The 17,260-nt window shown below is 43.5% G+C and overlaps 1 protein-coding gene across 2 annotated transcripts in view; it reads right to left on the reverse strand.

Moving 5' to 3' along the window:
- Window positions 1-9,268, reverse strand: part of RNF32 (ring finger protein 32) — a 74,995-nt gene extending 65,727 nt beyond the window's left edge. The window contains exons 1-2 of one of the 2 annotated variants that reach the window (XM_075587856.1): window positions 9,206-9,268; window positions 428-522 (exon numbers count right to left, since the gene is read on the reverse strand). In XM_075587856.1, coding sequence (XP_075443971.1) covers window positions 428-499 — 72 coding nt within the window. In that variant the 5' untranslated portion in view covers window positions 500-522; window positions 9,206-9,268. The other variant, XM_075587855.1, reaches the window with a different exon arrangement.
- Window positions 9,269-17,260: the final 7,992 nt, after the last annotated feature.

Genomic DNA, 17,260 nt, shown 5'->3' on the forward strand with positions numbered 1-17,260 from the left:
CTTTTGAATATAGTGAACCAGATTTACTTAGCTTTAGCAAACATTAAAGGCCATGCCAGGAACCTAGAAAAATGATGTCCGCCATTTAAGATCTGGAATTGGTTGGAGAGACCAAGGTCTGATTGGATAGCATGTATGAGGAGATATATATGTGTGAATTATGTCAATGGAGATTCTCTCTCGTTATCAGCCTTTGAAGATATACATTAATGCATTACTTAAGTCACCTAATGGTGCTCTGTGGGTCTGCCCCGTATTTACTAAGCAGGCCTTAGCCACAAGACACCTTACAGCCCCTGCAAGTGAATAGACAGAAAGGTGTCTTTTGGTAAAGCACCGCTGATTAAATAGAGACAGAGTAAATTAATATTAATACAGATGATGGGTATGAAAACGGGGAATATATATATATAGGAAAAACAACTACCTTTGAAATTGTTGTTATATTTCCAACTGGAACGGGTGGTCTGCTAAACCTCGAAGTAAAATGATGATCCATTTCTTGTCCAATTTATGAAAAACCTTAACGCAAAACACACATACATTAGAGACATCCACATTGCAAACTAACATATTTTGTTCTAAAGTAGATTATTAACAACAATAAAAGCTCTCAAATCACTGCAGTACCATCAAAAGTTAAACGGCAAAGGAAGAAGGCAGTGGTTATGGACCTGGAATTTTAATCTAAAAACCTAGATGCCAAAGCTGTTTGTGCAACACTGATTAAAGGCCAAGGGGTCAAACAGACACAAAACGGACTGAATTTGCACTACTGTTGTGTTAATGTATTTAGTACAGTTGTGCAACTTATTTATTTATTTATAAAATGTTTTACCAGGAAGTAATACATTGAGAGTTACCTCTCGTTTTCAAGTATGTCCTGGGCATAGTTAATATGACAAATAATACATGGTTACAAATTACAGTTACATAAATGAACAGGGTATACAATATATACAATACATTGCATGCACAGTTACAGAAGATGTATATTATAGGCTTATGTAACAGTTACAGACCAGATTAAAATGTGAGACAGCCTTAGTTATGAAAGAACTTAAACTGGTGGAGGATGTGAGAGTCTCCGGTAGGTTGTTCCAGTTTTGGGGTGCACGGTAAGAGGAGGAGCGGCCGGATACTTTGCTGAGCCTTGGGACCATGAACAGTCTTTTGGAGTCAGATCTCAAATAATAAGTGCTGCATGTGGTAGGGGTGAGGAGCTTGTTCAGATAGGTGGGTAGCTTGCCCAGAAAGAATTTAAAGGCAAGACAGGAAAGGTGAACTTTGCGCCTAGACTCGAGTGATGACCAATCTAGTTCTTTGAGCATTTCGCAGTGATGTGTGTTGTAGTTGCATTGGAGAACGAAACGACAAATTGAATTGTAGAGGGTGTCAAGTTTGCCAAGGTGGGTTTCGGGTGCCGAGCCATATACTAATGTCTCCATAGTCGATAATTGGCATTAGCATCTGGGTTGGATTTAGAGCCTGAGATGGACACATTTTGGGATCTACCTGATAGGTAGGACTGAAACCAGTTTAAAGCATGCTTCCCTATTCCAGAGCTCTGGAGTTTGTTAAGCATGATCAACAATATCAAAAGCCTTTGCAAAATCTAGGAATATTGCACCAGTGAGTTGACCCCATTCCATTCCACACTGGATTTCATTGCAAACTTTTAGCAGGTAAGTTACCGTGAAGTGTTTGGGGCGAAAGCCCTGATTGGAATTGGCTAAGGAAATTTGTCTTGTTATAGTAATCACTTAATTGGGAGTGGACACATTTTCCCATGACTTTGGATAGGATTGGGAGAAGGGAGATTGGCCTGTAGTTTGAGACAGTGTTTTTGTCCCCACATTTGAAGATTGGGACAACTCTGGCAGTTTTCCAGGTCTTAGGGATATGGCCTGCAGACAAGATAGAGTTGACTATGGAAGCAATTGGTTTGGCAATGGCTGGGGCACCAAGTCGTAGGAACCTAGATTGTAGTAAGTCAGGTCCACATTGGCTGCTTAGTTTTAATTTGAGGAGCACTTGTGTAATCTCCTCTTCGGATACTGGGCCAAATTGAAAATTGTGGGCAGTGTTGGGAGGGTGTGGGGCTATATGGGTACTCCCAGGATGAGATTCAGGTTTATGGTTTGGGTTGCGTTTCGCTAATAAGTTAGTAGCACACCCCACAAAGTAATCATTGAATGCATTTGCAATGTCGGTGGGGTTTGTCAGAGTAATATCCCCCTTAGTGATATTACTTGGCTGTTGATGGTTAGAAGGCTGGAATATGTTGTTGATAAGCTTCCAGAAGTTAGCTGGGTTTGATGTATTCTGAGCATGGTTACAAACTTGTACCAAAAGAATTCATCTTTAACACAATTACCTGAAAATTGTAATGGAAGTAATGGAAGTGCTAAACACTTGGTTAATTTATGTTTGGTTAATTTATGTCTGAGGCAGCCATTCACACTCCTGAAGCACTTCATCCCCCCCTCAAAGATGTTCCACTGCTATTGTCATTCTGTAAGGGTCCCTATATTCCATGTAGATTGTAAACTCTTTAGGGCTAGGACTCCCTCTTTCCTTTTATATCCTTGAACTGACTGTATTATAACTATGTAAAGCACTTTGTGCATTAGGGTAACGATAGATAGATATAACACACACATAAGATAAAACAACATCAAAATCATAAAAATCACCTCCGTTTGCAAGAAGTGTTGGCCCATACCGAATGACGAATATTTCTACCATATGCATCTGCTTCAGATAACACAATATTTTACAATGAACACTTTGTAATTGTTATGTTATGTCTGAGTAAAAACAAGAACTATATGTTATTTCCCTACCAGGAGTTCCTTTCACTATGTAATGCCATGTACGTTTTCTTGGTGGTTATAGGGCACAGTAAATAAATAGCAGTAAGAAGTATGATCACTAAGAGGTTTTTTTTTCAAATCAAGATTATGTAAACAAGTGAGAATTGTTTTTTTAATTACACTACATTTTAAATTGTTTAGTCAGTTTAATATTCCAAGAGGTTATTTTTGAAGGAGTGGTGTGAGTTTTCCACATATTTATATTTCCTGTATTTATTTCACCCAATAGCATTCTAATCCATTCCTAAGGTATGAATATGAAGATACAAGGACCTGAATTGGTGAGATCAGTGTAGCAGGGTCACCCCTGGCTACTATTCTACCCAATGGGCTGGCAGTAAACCCTGGTACTATCAGGTTGCCAGTAGTTGGTATGGGGTCTTCCCCCCTCACCTTTGGTACTGCGCTTGAGTGAAAGAAGGGGGTGGTACATCCTGTTGTAGCTGGGACAACGGGGTGCCCGCCTCCTGGCTGTACTTAAGGGCAGGACAGCCCTAAAGTTGTAGTGTTCCTTCCACTCTGAGGAAGGCAGGTCACACAGCTGGGAGCCTGAGATTGGGGCCTTCCCATGTTCTCTTCCCTCCAGGGGAGATTGAGTGTGTACCTTACCTCTGCCTCCGATAGGGAGGTGGGGAAGAGATAGGATGGCTGCGGGTGCCCTTTGCCTTTAGTGATGGTCCAGGGACCATCTTCAGTGATAGCTGACCTGACGGACTGTATCCGGCAGAAGACTGCTTTGTAACTGTTACTGCAGAGTGTAGTAATAAACCTGTTCCTGTTTTGCAATATACCTCCTGCCTGGTGCGTGATCTTACTGGGGGGAGAGGTAATAAGTTCTACAGTGGAAGATCACCTTCAGTTTCTGGCATCCACGGCAGATGAAGGTGCTGCACTGCTAAGGAGATATGTGGGGTATGAACCCCAGAAGCCTGTTCCTGTGTCGCCACTACCATCAGTGGATGACTTAGCCCTCCTGTTGCCAGCAGGTATATGCACCACACACCCTGTAATGGCCCCTATCTGTGATTGCGTGGGGGAAATACTGTTACATTTGGAGGCGCTGCTGAGAGCTGTAACAGGACAGGCTTTCAGCAAAACAAAGCTGGAAGTAACAAGGGACACTTCAAGAACAAGTGCTATAAAAGGAGGGAGGCTAGGTGTAGTGTCAGGGGGATATCGCTCCCGGCAAGGAACTATGGCCTAGACTTCCCGGGTGAATGATTTGGAGATAAGGGCTATTGCTGTTCTAAGTAGCCCTGAGGCAGGTAGTTGGGACGCCTACAGGGGGTGCTTTGGTTAACTCAGTCCCAGGGACCTCTGGAAGGGTCCGAGGTGCCGGAAGCCGAGTGGGGCGACATAAGAGTACTGATAGGGAGTATCTTAGGAGGGGTGCCTGACGTACAAGGTGCCTGAACCTCCGCTAGAAGAAGCCCAGAGTACTACTAGCCTTAGCCAGACTAAAGAACCACAGAGTGCTTGTAATAGACTGCAATCGTGTGCAGTGTATCGAGATGGAGCTTTGTTAGCCTGGGGTGCAACCTACTTTTGGTAGACTGCTAATCTATAAGCCGCAGAGACCACAGGAAATGGATTCCCGTAAGAATCTCGACTCCTGTGGGGTCAGAGAACGGACTGTGCTCAAAATGGAGGTTCCCTTGCCCGGGAATGCGCTATGTGAGTTACATGAGCTAAGGGGGTGTCTCCCGCCAATGCTGCAGAGCATACGTGCTTCTTGCAAACAGGTGGCACGTGAACTTTTTACAAAGTTCTGCAAGGGTCTGGCTTGAAAGCCAGGACCCCCCCCCAAGCGATGTGACTGGCCGAAGCCAGAGTCACGCCCGTCCATGTCACCGGTTGCCCCTCCTGTAATCTCCACCAGAGCGAGTGGGCGTGCTGATGACCAATGCCTAACGACTTTGGAGAACAAGGGAGGTACCGGATGTGGCGAACTGCACCCTCAGTTATTTGGAGTCTGGCGAGCGAAAGGAGGAAATGTACTGTATCTCGTGCCCGTGCTTACAAAAAGACTTGAATATGTCTGGTGGTATGGACTTCGACCACTATCGGCGACCAAGAGGGGTCCTGGTGGTAAAGGTGGAGGGAAAAAGGTACATCAGATGCCTATGCCTCAAGTGTGATTTACCAAGTGGCGAATTGACCTGGGGAGCCAAGTGTGCCTGCTGTGGAGCACAGTTCCTGAAACCCACGATACTGCAGCCTACAGTATTCGCAGAGAAAGATGCGACTGACCCCTCTACTTTGGCGGTCGATACTGCTGCTATTGAATCTACCTCAACTATGGAGGCTTCGGAGGGTCCCTGCGCCTTAGCTGAGGCCCAAGGGGATTTGAGTATCCCGATGACCACAGAGCAAGCTGAGACGGTTCCAGTACCTGCAGAGGAACCAGAGACGGTCGGTGAACCGGAACCATCCCATGAGCACCTGGGTAAGGTGACTACCTGGGGTGAGGAGGCACCGCTTCGGTGGGGCTTCGGCCGCTGTTGATTATGCCAACTGAGACTGAAGACGGATCATGTCAATGGCTCTGAGAGACGGAGGAGCCCTGCAACAGTAACCGCGACCGTGATACCTGAAAGGCGGATGAGCCTACCCCTCGTGGAGGTGTCCGGAAGCCGATCCAAGGATTCTCCGGTACAGATGGTGGTACCTTCCGGTGCCGACATCCATGCGGTGGAAGCTGAAAAAGACAAAGACAGCACCCCTACGCAACAGCCGGATGTCGACGCTCTTCGGGTGCAGGTCCTGGACTTGCAACCGGATCCCGCGATATCTTCTGGCGATGAAGCCATTGCTACGGTGATCGCTGGGGCGGATGAGAATCCTTCGATTCCTGCTCTGGTGAGTACCGCTATAGCTCCGGTGAAAGGAACTGTTGCCTTTATCCAATCCATGACTGAACATTTGGCCCGTAAACCAGTGGCCGCTTCCGTGGCTGATACGGCCTTAGCCCCTGAGACAGATAGTTCTTCGGTGTGGCCGGGTGTTCTGACTTTTGCTTTTCTGGCCCGGTATCAGAAATATGTAATGGCCCATAGACCTGTGCCCCAACCGCCCTGGGACAATGAGATTATGGAGGAGTACCAATCTAATTAGATAATTCCCCGGAGAATTGGGATTCTGAGGGTTCCGATGAAAATTGGTATAATGAAGGGGAAGGAGATGATAGTCCCGGGATGTTCTCTTGTGGGTCATCTGGGTATAGTTCCCGGGATCAAGTGTGTCCGTGCCTAAGATAATACCTGGGTGTGGGTGCCCAGTATGTTACCAGGAATATTGCTATGCTCGCGCTTTAGATTCAGTGGGTCATGCCTTGCGCAGACCACTCTGAGAGGGTAATTTCAGTGACTAAGAGTCCAATAAAACAGCTAAAGGCTAGATTCAATGTGAACAAGATAAGTCCAGACTCAAAGGTAACCAGCTCACGATTTGACAGAAACACTGGAAAACTGCTGCCAGCTGCGATGAATCTCATGAGCATTTAGCTGTTCTTTGGACTCTTAGTGCTTAGAAGTTATACTGTAGCTGAACTCTGTTTGCTAGCCATGCTTGATTGATCTAGACTCTTTAACCAGGGCTACTGTGTTTGACTCTACCCTGTTTGGCATATTTATTTATTTATAAAATATTTTACCAGGAAGTAATACATTGAGAGTTACCTCTCGTTTTCAAGTATGTCCTGGGCACAGAGTAAAACAAATAGTACATGGTTACAAGTACAGTTACATAAATGAACAGGGTATACATTAAATACAAGACATTGCGTGCACAGTTAAAGAAAATATATATTATGAGCGTATGAAACAGTTACAGACCAGGTTCAAATGTGAGACAGCCTTAGATTTGAAAGAACTTAAACTGGTGGTGGATGTGAGAGTCTCTGGTAGGTTGTTCCAGTTTTGGGGTGCACGAAAGGAGAAGGAGGAACGTCCGGATACTTTGTTGAGCCTTGGGACCATGAATAGTCTTTTGGAGTCTGATCTCAGGTGATAAGTGCTGCAGGTGGTAGGGGTGAGGAGCTTGTTCAGGTAGCTAGGTAGCTTGCCCATGAAGAATTTAAAGGCAAGACAGGAAAGGTGAACTTTGCGCCTAGACTCTAGTGTTGACCAATCTAGTTCTTTGAGCATTTCGCAGTGATGTGTGTTGTAGTTGCATTGGAGAACAAAACGACAAATTGAATTGTAGAGGGTGTCAAGTTTGCTAAGGTGGGTTTGAGGAGCCGAGCCATATACTATGTCTCCATAGTCAATAATTGGCATTAGCATCTGCTGTGCGATACGCTCTCTGACCAGGAGACTTAGGGAGGACTTGGGCTTACTCCTTTATTGAGCTGGTTGAGTTTTTTTTGTTACCCTGTTGTGCATTTTTTGGAGGTTAGAATCAAGGTAGAGGGAGGTAACTATGGTTTCATAGACCGTAGGGAACGGGACAGAAGAAGGGGTTCATCCCCGAAATGTTGCCCCCCTCTAATTGCCTATCATTTGTATCCTCGTTTTTGCTTTTTACCCCGTTACACCCCCTCCCTACCTTTGTTTTCCCCATTGCTGATCCTTCATTGCACCCTTTCCCCTAAGGTGTCATTTAGCACCTGGAGTAATGTTTACTCCCGCATTCTCCATTTTTTATATCCTTTTGTGATTATATGCTTTCACATTAAATGTCCATTTTTGCTGATTACCAGTTTTTTCTATTATTGTGTTCTGGGAACTACTTTGTTTACTTGCAGCTTTAAAGTAGTACAAACCTTCATAAACTGTGTGTCTTATGCATGAAGATCATTTTGTGAGTTCATACATATGACATAGTTCATTGGTTAAAAAAAGATTTTTGATACATCCCGTCACATTAAATACTTGATTGATACAATTTCAATTAAAACTGAATTACAGGTGTTTTTATGTAAAACTAGTATTAGTAAATATAAAATGATTAATTAGTGTCATATTTATAATAGCCATACCTTGAAAATAATACATTTTGTTAACATACACAATGAAACATCCCGTGCTGCGTCAAATACATTTTTGGTTGATACATAGTAACAATATAAACAGAGTTTTTAGGCCTTGGTGGATGGTTTTCATTAATGTTTTTTGGGGGGCTCCCTGATACAATTGTAGTACATATCATTAACATGTGTGTGACAAGTGCATCTGTTTGGTTCTGCATTGAGCTGCCGGCCTCAGAGGCATGTATTATAGGGGGCTGCGGTGGGGTATGGACTGACAGGTCTTCAGGGTCCCTGCAGCAAAAAAAAAAAAAAAGGCTTAACGCTGTAAGCCTCACTCAATGTGAGTGACTGATTAAACATAGGTTGAACTTGATGACCATAGGTCTTTTTTCAACCTCATCTACTGTATGTAATGTAACACTTTAGCTGCCAGGTGAGCCTACAATGCTCCTCTCTGGCAGTAAAATTGTTAATTGAGCAGTTTATTTTTTTTCTTTTAAAGAACTGTATGTTATAATATAAAACTGTGCCATTGCTAGTACTAGTCCTGAGTTTGAAAATAAAAAACACTTGGTCATTTGTACCCACCCAGTAATATCATCTGAATTATACGAAGGAACTTGTTATTGTTGGCATTTCAAAACCTTACAGCCTCTCTGAATATATACTTATCTCTGTATTTCTACAGTATGAATAAATTAAACCAGATTCTCCCCTATCCCCCCCAAAAATTCCAACTCTTTGGGCTTTAACAGCTAGGTCCTCCCTGACATTAATAATAATCCCCCATCTGTCGCCTTGGTCACACACAGAAGGTATGTCCAGGTATCGGGGAAGGGAGGGGATTACGGGGGTTGCAGGGAGTTAGGGGGTATGCAATGGATTATGGGGTTAGCAAGGAGTTGGGGGGGGGGGAGCAGTGTATTATGGGTTTAGTAGGGCATTAGGGAGTGAGCAATGCATGATGGGGTTGTGGGGAGCAGTGTATTATGGGGTTAGCAGGGAGCAGTGCATTATGGAGATATCAAGGAGTTAGGGGAGCGCAGTGCATTATGGGGATATCAAGGAGTTAGGGGGCGCAGTGCATTATGGGGTTATGGGGGGCAGTGCATTACAGGGTTCGGGGGGCAGTGCATTAAAGGGTTAGCGGGAGCAGTGCATTATGGGGTTAGGGGGAGCAGTGCATTATGGGGTTAGCAGGGAGTTAGGGGGAGCAGTGCATTATGGGGTTAGCAGGGAGTTGGGGGAGCAGTGCAGTATGGGGTTAGCAGGGAGTTAAGGGAGAGCAGTGCATTATGGGGTTAGGGGGAGCAGTGCATGATGGGGTTCGCAGGGAGTAGGGACTTCCTACCGCACGAACCTCTTGTCACTGGGGAGCCGAGCGATGACGGTCGCTAAGAAACCAAAGAAACAACAAGTGAACGAAATAGGGCGTGGCCACGAGGCTGACGTCACGCAAACCCGGCACTTTGACTGCGGCGTACAGAACATCAATATCCCGGGCAGCGGCAGCACGGACTATGCATGCAGTGAGGCAGGGGCAGCACTGACTATGCATGCAGTGAGGCAGGGGCAGCACTGACTATGCATGCAGTGAGGCAGGGGCAGCACTGACTATGCATGCAGTGAGGCAGGGGCAGCACTGACTATGCATGCAGTGAGGCAGGGGCGGTGCAAAGGAGGGAGAGAGGGAGAGAGCGGTGTTATTGTAGTGATATGTTCCTAGTCTTAAAGCAGAGATGAGGATGATGCTGGGGATGAGCCGCAGTGTATGAGGCACACACTTTGGATTGCATGCCTGAGAATGCCCTTACATTATTAGTGATGGGCGACAAGCAATTGATTCATTTGATTTTGCCCTAGTGCCATCTCTCATTAAACCGCGTAATAAATCTGTCTGTAAAGTGTCACAAAACATTGAAAGGTTTCGTGCACCTGAGGATTTTATAATAGCAATACCATGGCTTTCAGCCAGTGCGCAGCTGCTAAGAAACCCTTCATATATGCTGGCCCCAGCAGTGGCTGCCCAAGGTCCCACATTTTTAGTGGGCAATGCATTGCTGGCCCTTTCATAACGGAATACATTAACGGAGTCTGAATGGGGTTTGGGATGTGTTGGAGTTTCACAGCTTTGCCTAAATGTATTAACACAAAATACAGAGGGGGGGGGGGGGGGGGGGGGAGGGGAGGGAAGAAACGTATTGTTTTATTCCATATTGGGGCAGATTTACTCACTATGCTCAGCCCTGAAATACCTTCACTTGACTGGGTTAAAAGGATGTCTACTAACGCCGGGGTGTGGTGTCACTTTTCATCCATACTGGTCAGAATATCCACTCAATTACTAATTTATGGGAGTGAAGACCACTCTTAACTCTCTGTTTCTGGTGATGTTGTAACTAGGACTATTTTTGTGTGTGGGACATCCCACAGAAAGGGATTGTCAGTTTATAAATAATAGGCTGGGATACTTACTTTTATTTCTTGGGGTTCCAGGAACATATTTTATCCTACAAAAATCTCACTGGATGTAACAACAAAATTGCTGTCACCCTTGAAGACTGAGGACAACCACTGATCGCTTGCCATTGGAAACGACTTTGTTGATGTAGAGATCAAGATCTGAATGTAGTATTTTATTCTAATGTGAGTGCTGATTACAGTATCTAATTACTCCCATAGCAAAGTATGCATAGGCGATGGATGAGGTAACGATGACTCCTAATCAATGGAGTTTAAGTATGGTGGAGTCATAAATATTTGTTGAAATTTAATACAACAGTGTTATACCTTAAACAAAACTTAGACGTTACAGTGTGTCTTAATTTAATACAAATACAGACTCAATAATAACTGTATTAGAATATGCGTAATAGCACTTGAGCACTAAGAAGTATCATATGTTTCATTACAAAGAGACATAACATTACATAGAAGGAAAAAATCTCCAGAAATTCACAAAATGTTTAGAACATGGCTGATGCTGTGTTGTTATAAGCAGAAACATTCAGTGTAACAAATACCAAATCTATTTAACTCTATATAAAGGTGATATAACAGGACCAGATGCTAATTATCAATTGTAAACATTGTGTTATGCATTTGGTTCTTAATGTGCTGTTTAAAGCAGATCATACCTTTTAATAAGGAAGTTGTATTAAAGTTGTAACAGCCTTCAGGCATATAAATGAAGATTTGACCGTATGATACCACTGTTTTCAGCAAGTGTGTTATGTCTGCGTATGTTGCTTTGTACTGTCAAGGAGACAGACTCTGCTAGGCAGAGGTGGAGAGTAGAGACCGACCCGTATCTGGGATTTAAATCCTGAATCAGTAGAATAGTGGGGTCCGGTTCAAGGCAGGAGAGAGGCAGGATGGCCGTGGGCACAGTTCCGGGGTCAGGGCTGAAGAGAGGCAGAATGGTCGAGGTAAAGTAGTCCGGCGGCAGGCAGGAGTCTGAGGAAGGCAAAACCGGAACAAGGCTTTCCACAGGAGACAAGGTAGGGAGTGCCTTGCACAGGCAAGTACTGAGTGGAATGGAAGCCTAATGCCTCGGCCAGGGTGGTGCTGAGCGGGCGGGCGCGCTCACGCTGGCCGCTATGAAGCACATTGAGGCAATGTGTGTGTCCAGCGTGAGCAAGCGCCTGCGCCTGCTCGGCGTTTAGCTGCTTGCAGAGCAAGCAAATTTGTCGTCCGCAAGCGCGTCACGTGAGCGGTTCGCCCAATGAGGGCGAACCAACTCCGTGACGTCATGGCCGCACCCCCCAAATTGCCCCCCTGCGCACTCACTTATCCAGCCACAAATCTCCCGGACGAGCAGGGAGCGTGACATGACCGCGCATGAGCGCCAGCGCGGCCACTCCCTGCCTGGCCGCAGCCTAAGGCTGCGCTTATAGTGCCTTGCGATGGCAATGCAACGTCGCTCTGAAACAAATACATGGACTCCGTTGCAAGCGCTTCTAGTAAGCGCGACGACGATGGAGCGACGTCGCGACCAAATTTTGAAGTCGGGTAAATTTGATTTTTTTAGAGACTGTTGCCACATGTGACTGTCTCGAAACCAATCAAATTGCGTTGCCCGCCCCTTTTAGTGACGTCACTGGCCTTGTCGCCACGACGTCGCTAAAAATCAAATTACAACTTTCGCCAGTGGCGACGGTGACGTCATTGGTCGCGTCGCCGTTGCCAGCACTATAAGCGCGGCCTTATAAAGGGAGAAGGCAGGTGTGAACAATCCAGCTCAGGAAGAGGCTGAATTCCTGCCTCGGCGGCCATGTTGATAGAGGCGGCGAAGTCAGAATGTATCCATCCTGGAGATCCTAATACAGTGGAAATGTAAAACGTTGTGTGCCTCTCTGTGGCTGCTAACAGAGAAGAGTAACATGTACTTACTAAAGTATGTTACTATTCTTTCACTAATATTTAGAGACATACACTCTGACTCTTTAAAATAGCAATCCGACTGCTCGTTTTTCTGTTTGTTTTTTAGAGAAATGGAATAAGGAGGTCTACCAAAGCTAAACCTCACTATTTTTAGCTCCGAGGATGCCCCGTTTGCCAAGATACTTACCAGTGTACTTACCTGTGTTTCTGTTCTCTATGGAGGAAACAAAATGGCCACCAAAGCTTGCAATCAAATTGAAAGCGGAAATGCCTTTGGTTTCCTATTGGACAGCCATTAAATTCAGTGAAGAAAAACTGGTAACTAAAGCTGTGAGTATCTCGGAAACCGCGGGTCCCCGGGGCTAAGAATAGCACGGTTTAGCGCAGAAGGACCCCCGGGTTCTAACTCTGTACAAAAATGATGATTCTGGTAGCATTGCTGCTTTCAGGCTGCTGGCAGTCTAATCAGGCTCATTTGGGAATAGTTCATTTTAGATATGACTATAATTAATCTGTTGAAAATCCACAAGTTAACCAATTTTAGAAATGACAGTACGTAGAAGACTGAATCAAAATTTGCAACGCTGTGGAAGCCACAGCCTGACTTGTGAAGGTTACTTTGTAAGGCTTTCACACAGTCTATCAGGGCACTTATTAAATGTTTGTTCTACCAAATGAAACCAGCAATCAAGAAACATTGGAGGCTATGTATAAAACGTCACTATATGTAATTTTGTTGTAAAACAGACACACATAAGAATAACAAGTTACTGCGTTTCTGTGTACCAATGTATGAAACCAATTTAATGTGTTGTGTAGTGTGTGCGCTAGGGGGGTGGAGTTAGAGGCAACGTTTGGATGTTATTTGTGGCACACATGTAAATATGTCATATTAAATTACAAGCATGCACAACACTTCCAATTTGTTTTTTTTTAAAAAAAAACAATTATTTATACATAATTCCCATTACCTACTAGTCTAATTAGGGGAGTTTAGAATAATAGTCATTAAGACAAACACACCCACTGTATTATCTGCACTTACAGATGTAGCCAGCTTCATTGTTCCTAGTAATAACAGAACATACCCCATTATAAAGCAGACTATCACAGAGTGTCCATAGGATTCAATGTCAGTGAAGCTGAAGAGTATCCCAACTTATCCCACAAATGTCCGTTGCTGACTTTACGAGCCGTTAATCTATATTAACACATTAAGTTGTAATATGTATCTTTAAAGCTGTTCTTACATTTATCCTCAGATAGTTTTAAGTGCTGTTTTCGTCCGGAAAGGGCATTTCGTTAACTATAGCGGCTGTTAGTGCTAATTATATGCAAAAGAGGTGTTCCCCCTGACAGCACATAGAGGAACATTATAGTTATCGCAGGGATTCAGCCTGATGTTAGTTAGGTCGTCCAGTACCTAAAGGTGGCGTTACTCCGATCCCGAGCCTGAAATATAGGTTTTGGAGAGAGAAAGAGAGAGAATATTAACACACCTGAGACACATGGGAAATATGCTAATGTAAGTCATTTGAATATGCTCTGCATATTTCAATTAGCATACTCTGGGGTAGATACGCAGAAGTCCATTAAATACTTAACGATACATTAACTTCGGTTATTGTGTTAATGGGTCCCTTCAAAGCTCATCAACGAGGTGTTAAGTGTCGTTCTGAAGTAACGATGGCCTCCCGTTAACTGTAACAGAGGTTTGTGCTAATGATATATAAAAGATGTGGGGACCACCTCAACGCATATCCACAGCATGAAAAAATAAAAACCAGTGTGGCGCTCAATGCTTGCAATAATATAAAAAAGTGTACATAAAGTCCATCAAATCACAAATAAGTGTTCCAAAACAAAGTGTCCATTTGAATGTACACAGTTCATAGAAGGAAACGTTTTGGAGTCCAAATGAACTAGAGATTGAAGTGGAGTCACCAAATTCTGCAGCCAGAGTTGGAAGGGGTTCCCACTTCAGGTATCGTTGATGCGAAGAAGAATATCTTAGACGCACGAATCGATGTATATATGCCAAGGAAAAAAGAGCAAAGAGGAGATAAACGTATATATAATAATATATAGCAGTATTGTCTTCAACAGACAGTTGGTGAGAATTTTACTCACAATGGACTACTGAATAAACCAGCTGGTGTATAATTTAAATCACTTTGTCTCTGTACTACTCCCACGTATTATATTCACCTCAAATTAGGTTTAGGGAGAGTTAATACTCCGTATGAAGGCAGAGTGATGTTCACTTAATATATTTTATAGCAACGGTAAAAATAACATGAGTAAAACCAATGCATGTAGGCACTAGTAATCCTTCATTCCAAAGGTATATCTGAGAAGGAATGTTAGTAACCACAGTCACACTCAGATACACTGGGAGTGAAAAATGCTCTAAAAGAGAATTGAGCACTGTTGGCTTCAGTCCTCTCCATTGACCCGGCTCTTCTTCACATATCTACAGCAGTCAATTCAAGTTAACGTGGAAAATAATGCTTTTGTTAAGGGTTTTTTTAGGTTGTGGATATACCTGACATTAGCTGCTTCCAGCACCTAACACCAGGTACCAGAAATGATTTGGCCTTGTCCAGGGTTCTAAAGTGGGCCACTTTGGCTTCCTATATTGCCTTCACAATATAAAAAGCCAAAGTCAAGACCCTGGACTAGGCCACATACAGTAATGTATCCATGACCTGTGCTTTAACTTGTTGGAAGCCATAGTGGCCATGTGAGGCATTACAAGGGGTTAACCCTCTCCCCTCCCCCCACTCCGGCAATCAATGTACATCCTAAATAAATTACTTATCCCTGCCTGGATGAAGGCCATCCTCTTCATCCTCAGGACGAAAATAAATCCGGTCCGATTCCGTTCCAATCTGATGCCATCATGGGTGTATGTCGGTGGATTCTCAACTTGACCCGAAGCCCTGGACACTCTTCTTCATTTCTTTAAATCTGTCTTCTTTCTTCACCTAGGATGCTGTCCCGTCATCTTCAGCTGGTTTTCAGATTGATGTACCATGTAATCCCCTCACTTTTGCCTGAAATGATGGTTGATGTACCATGTGATTGCTTCCCTGTATATACCAGTCACTTGGTACTTTATTAAAATGGACACTCTCAGGTTCTGGATGGGAGTAACACCACCTTTAGGTAATGGGCATAACGTGAGCCATGTTCTTTGAAGTTAATGCAAGGTAGTACTAACTTAATATGGCGCTATACCTATGCTAATGAAATATACAGCTGCCGTTGTTTTTGCATATATTTATCTTTGTGGATATGCGTTAACCTCAGGGAAAATAATGTCCGTTAATGATTTTGATTAGGTCTCGATATTAGCACTGAGTCAATGGATTTCTATGGATCTGAGCCCAATAGAGAGATTAATGTATCTTGTTACATTTGTATTTCAATTTATACCATTGCTCAACATTAGCTAGTTGTATATGCAATTGCAGTTTCAGATTAAATACTGTATATTCCAGTGATGTGGACATGCCATTCAATTGTTGTGATATAGCCATGTAAATGAGCTTTATATGTGTGCTCACTGCTCAATAGCACTTTATATCAGGCATATATCATTCTGTTAAAATTAATTTCATACAATGCCTTTCAACACTGACCTCCATTCAACAACTTTCCCCCCCAAATGTGCATATTAATACTAGTATATATTAAATACTGTATTATTTTCACATGCACACCTCTTTAAATACTTCAACGACATATCTGCTTTTCTTCGTTTCTAGTTAACGTTTTACTGCTTTCATTGCCATATCTTGTCATTGGTGGTAGTGCGTGACATCATCCAATGTCCCGGTGGCCCAGATTGCAGCAGTAAAGATGTAAGATGGAGGTGCCAGTAGCCCACCCAGAAGAAATGTCACTGGAGATGGAGTCATAGAGAAAGCGAATCTCTCTGGCAGTGCCTACCATGTCCAAGACGCCCAAAGTGTAGTACAACTGTGTTTTGAAGTTGCTGCATTATCAGGTTGCAGAAAATTATTCTGATATTCACAGTTTCCTTCATGATAGGTAGGTTTATTCAGTAGTTGTCAAAATCCATTTAAAATCTAGGATTATATACTCAAGATCCTTTCCTCCGCATATTCATTTCCTTCTTCAAGTGATAATACAATAATGCAGTGACCCGGCGCTAGAAGTGACAACAATACCCCAGTCCAATGATATGTCCATATAGATTGGGTAACAAGGAGATTGGAGGGGGCGCCATCGTGTGACGTCAGTGTGTTGCGCGAAGACAGGCGGTAGTCTCTGGAACTGAGAGCAGTGAGAGCGCGATCAGCCCAGTGTTCACTACCCCTCACCTTAACAAGCTGCGGACGGCACGTTGTCAGTTGTTCTGTAACAGCACGGTTTATGTCAGTAAGCCTTTGGCTGTTTTTCACTGTTTTTAATGTCATTAAAGTTTTTAGCAATCTGCACCATCATCTCCTATGTCATTTCCTTTCCGGGAACCCACGGAGATCACCTTTGAGTGATCAGGCTGTGAGTTAACAGGAGAGTGAGCTGACGTATGATTGACAACACGGGGGATTCGTGAAGTCCAGGAGAAGAAGTTGGTAAAAGCACAGATTCTCTCAAATGAACATAGACACAATACTTTTCTAAGTTTATTACTTTTAAGCCCTTTTTGGAGTCGCCTGTTGGTACTTGTGGCTGCGCAATGGTTTCTTTCCATTTGTCTATTATACTGCAAGAGGAATTTTGAATCACCAGCTAGCAACTAAACCACCACTTCGTTTTCAATTGGAACATAAAGAGAACTTTCCCAATCTATATGGACATATAGATTCTATATGGACTGGGGTATTGTTGTCACTTCTAGCGCCGGGTCACTGCATTATTGTATTATCACTTGAAGAAGGAAATGAATATGCGGAGGAAAGGATCTTGAGTATATAATCCTAGATTTTAAATGGAATTTGACACCTACTGAATAAACCTACCTATCATGAAGGAAACTGTGAATATCAGAATAATTTTCCTA

Source organism: Ascaphus truei, chromosome 2 (assembly GCF_040206685.1).
Source record: "Ascaphus truei isolate aAscTru1 chromosome 2, aAscTru1.hap1, whole genome shotgun sequence".
In the NCBI taxonomy this organism is placed as follows: domain Eukaryota; kingdom Metazoa; phylum Chordata; class Amphibia; order Anura; family Ascaphidae; genus Ascaphus; species Ascaphus truei.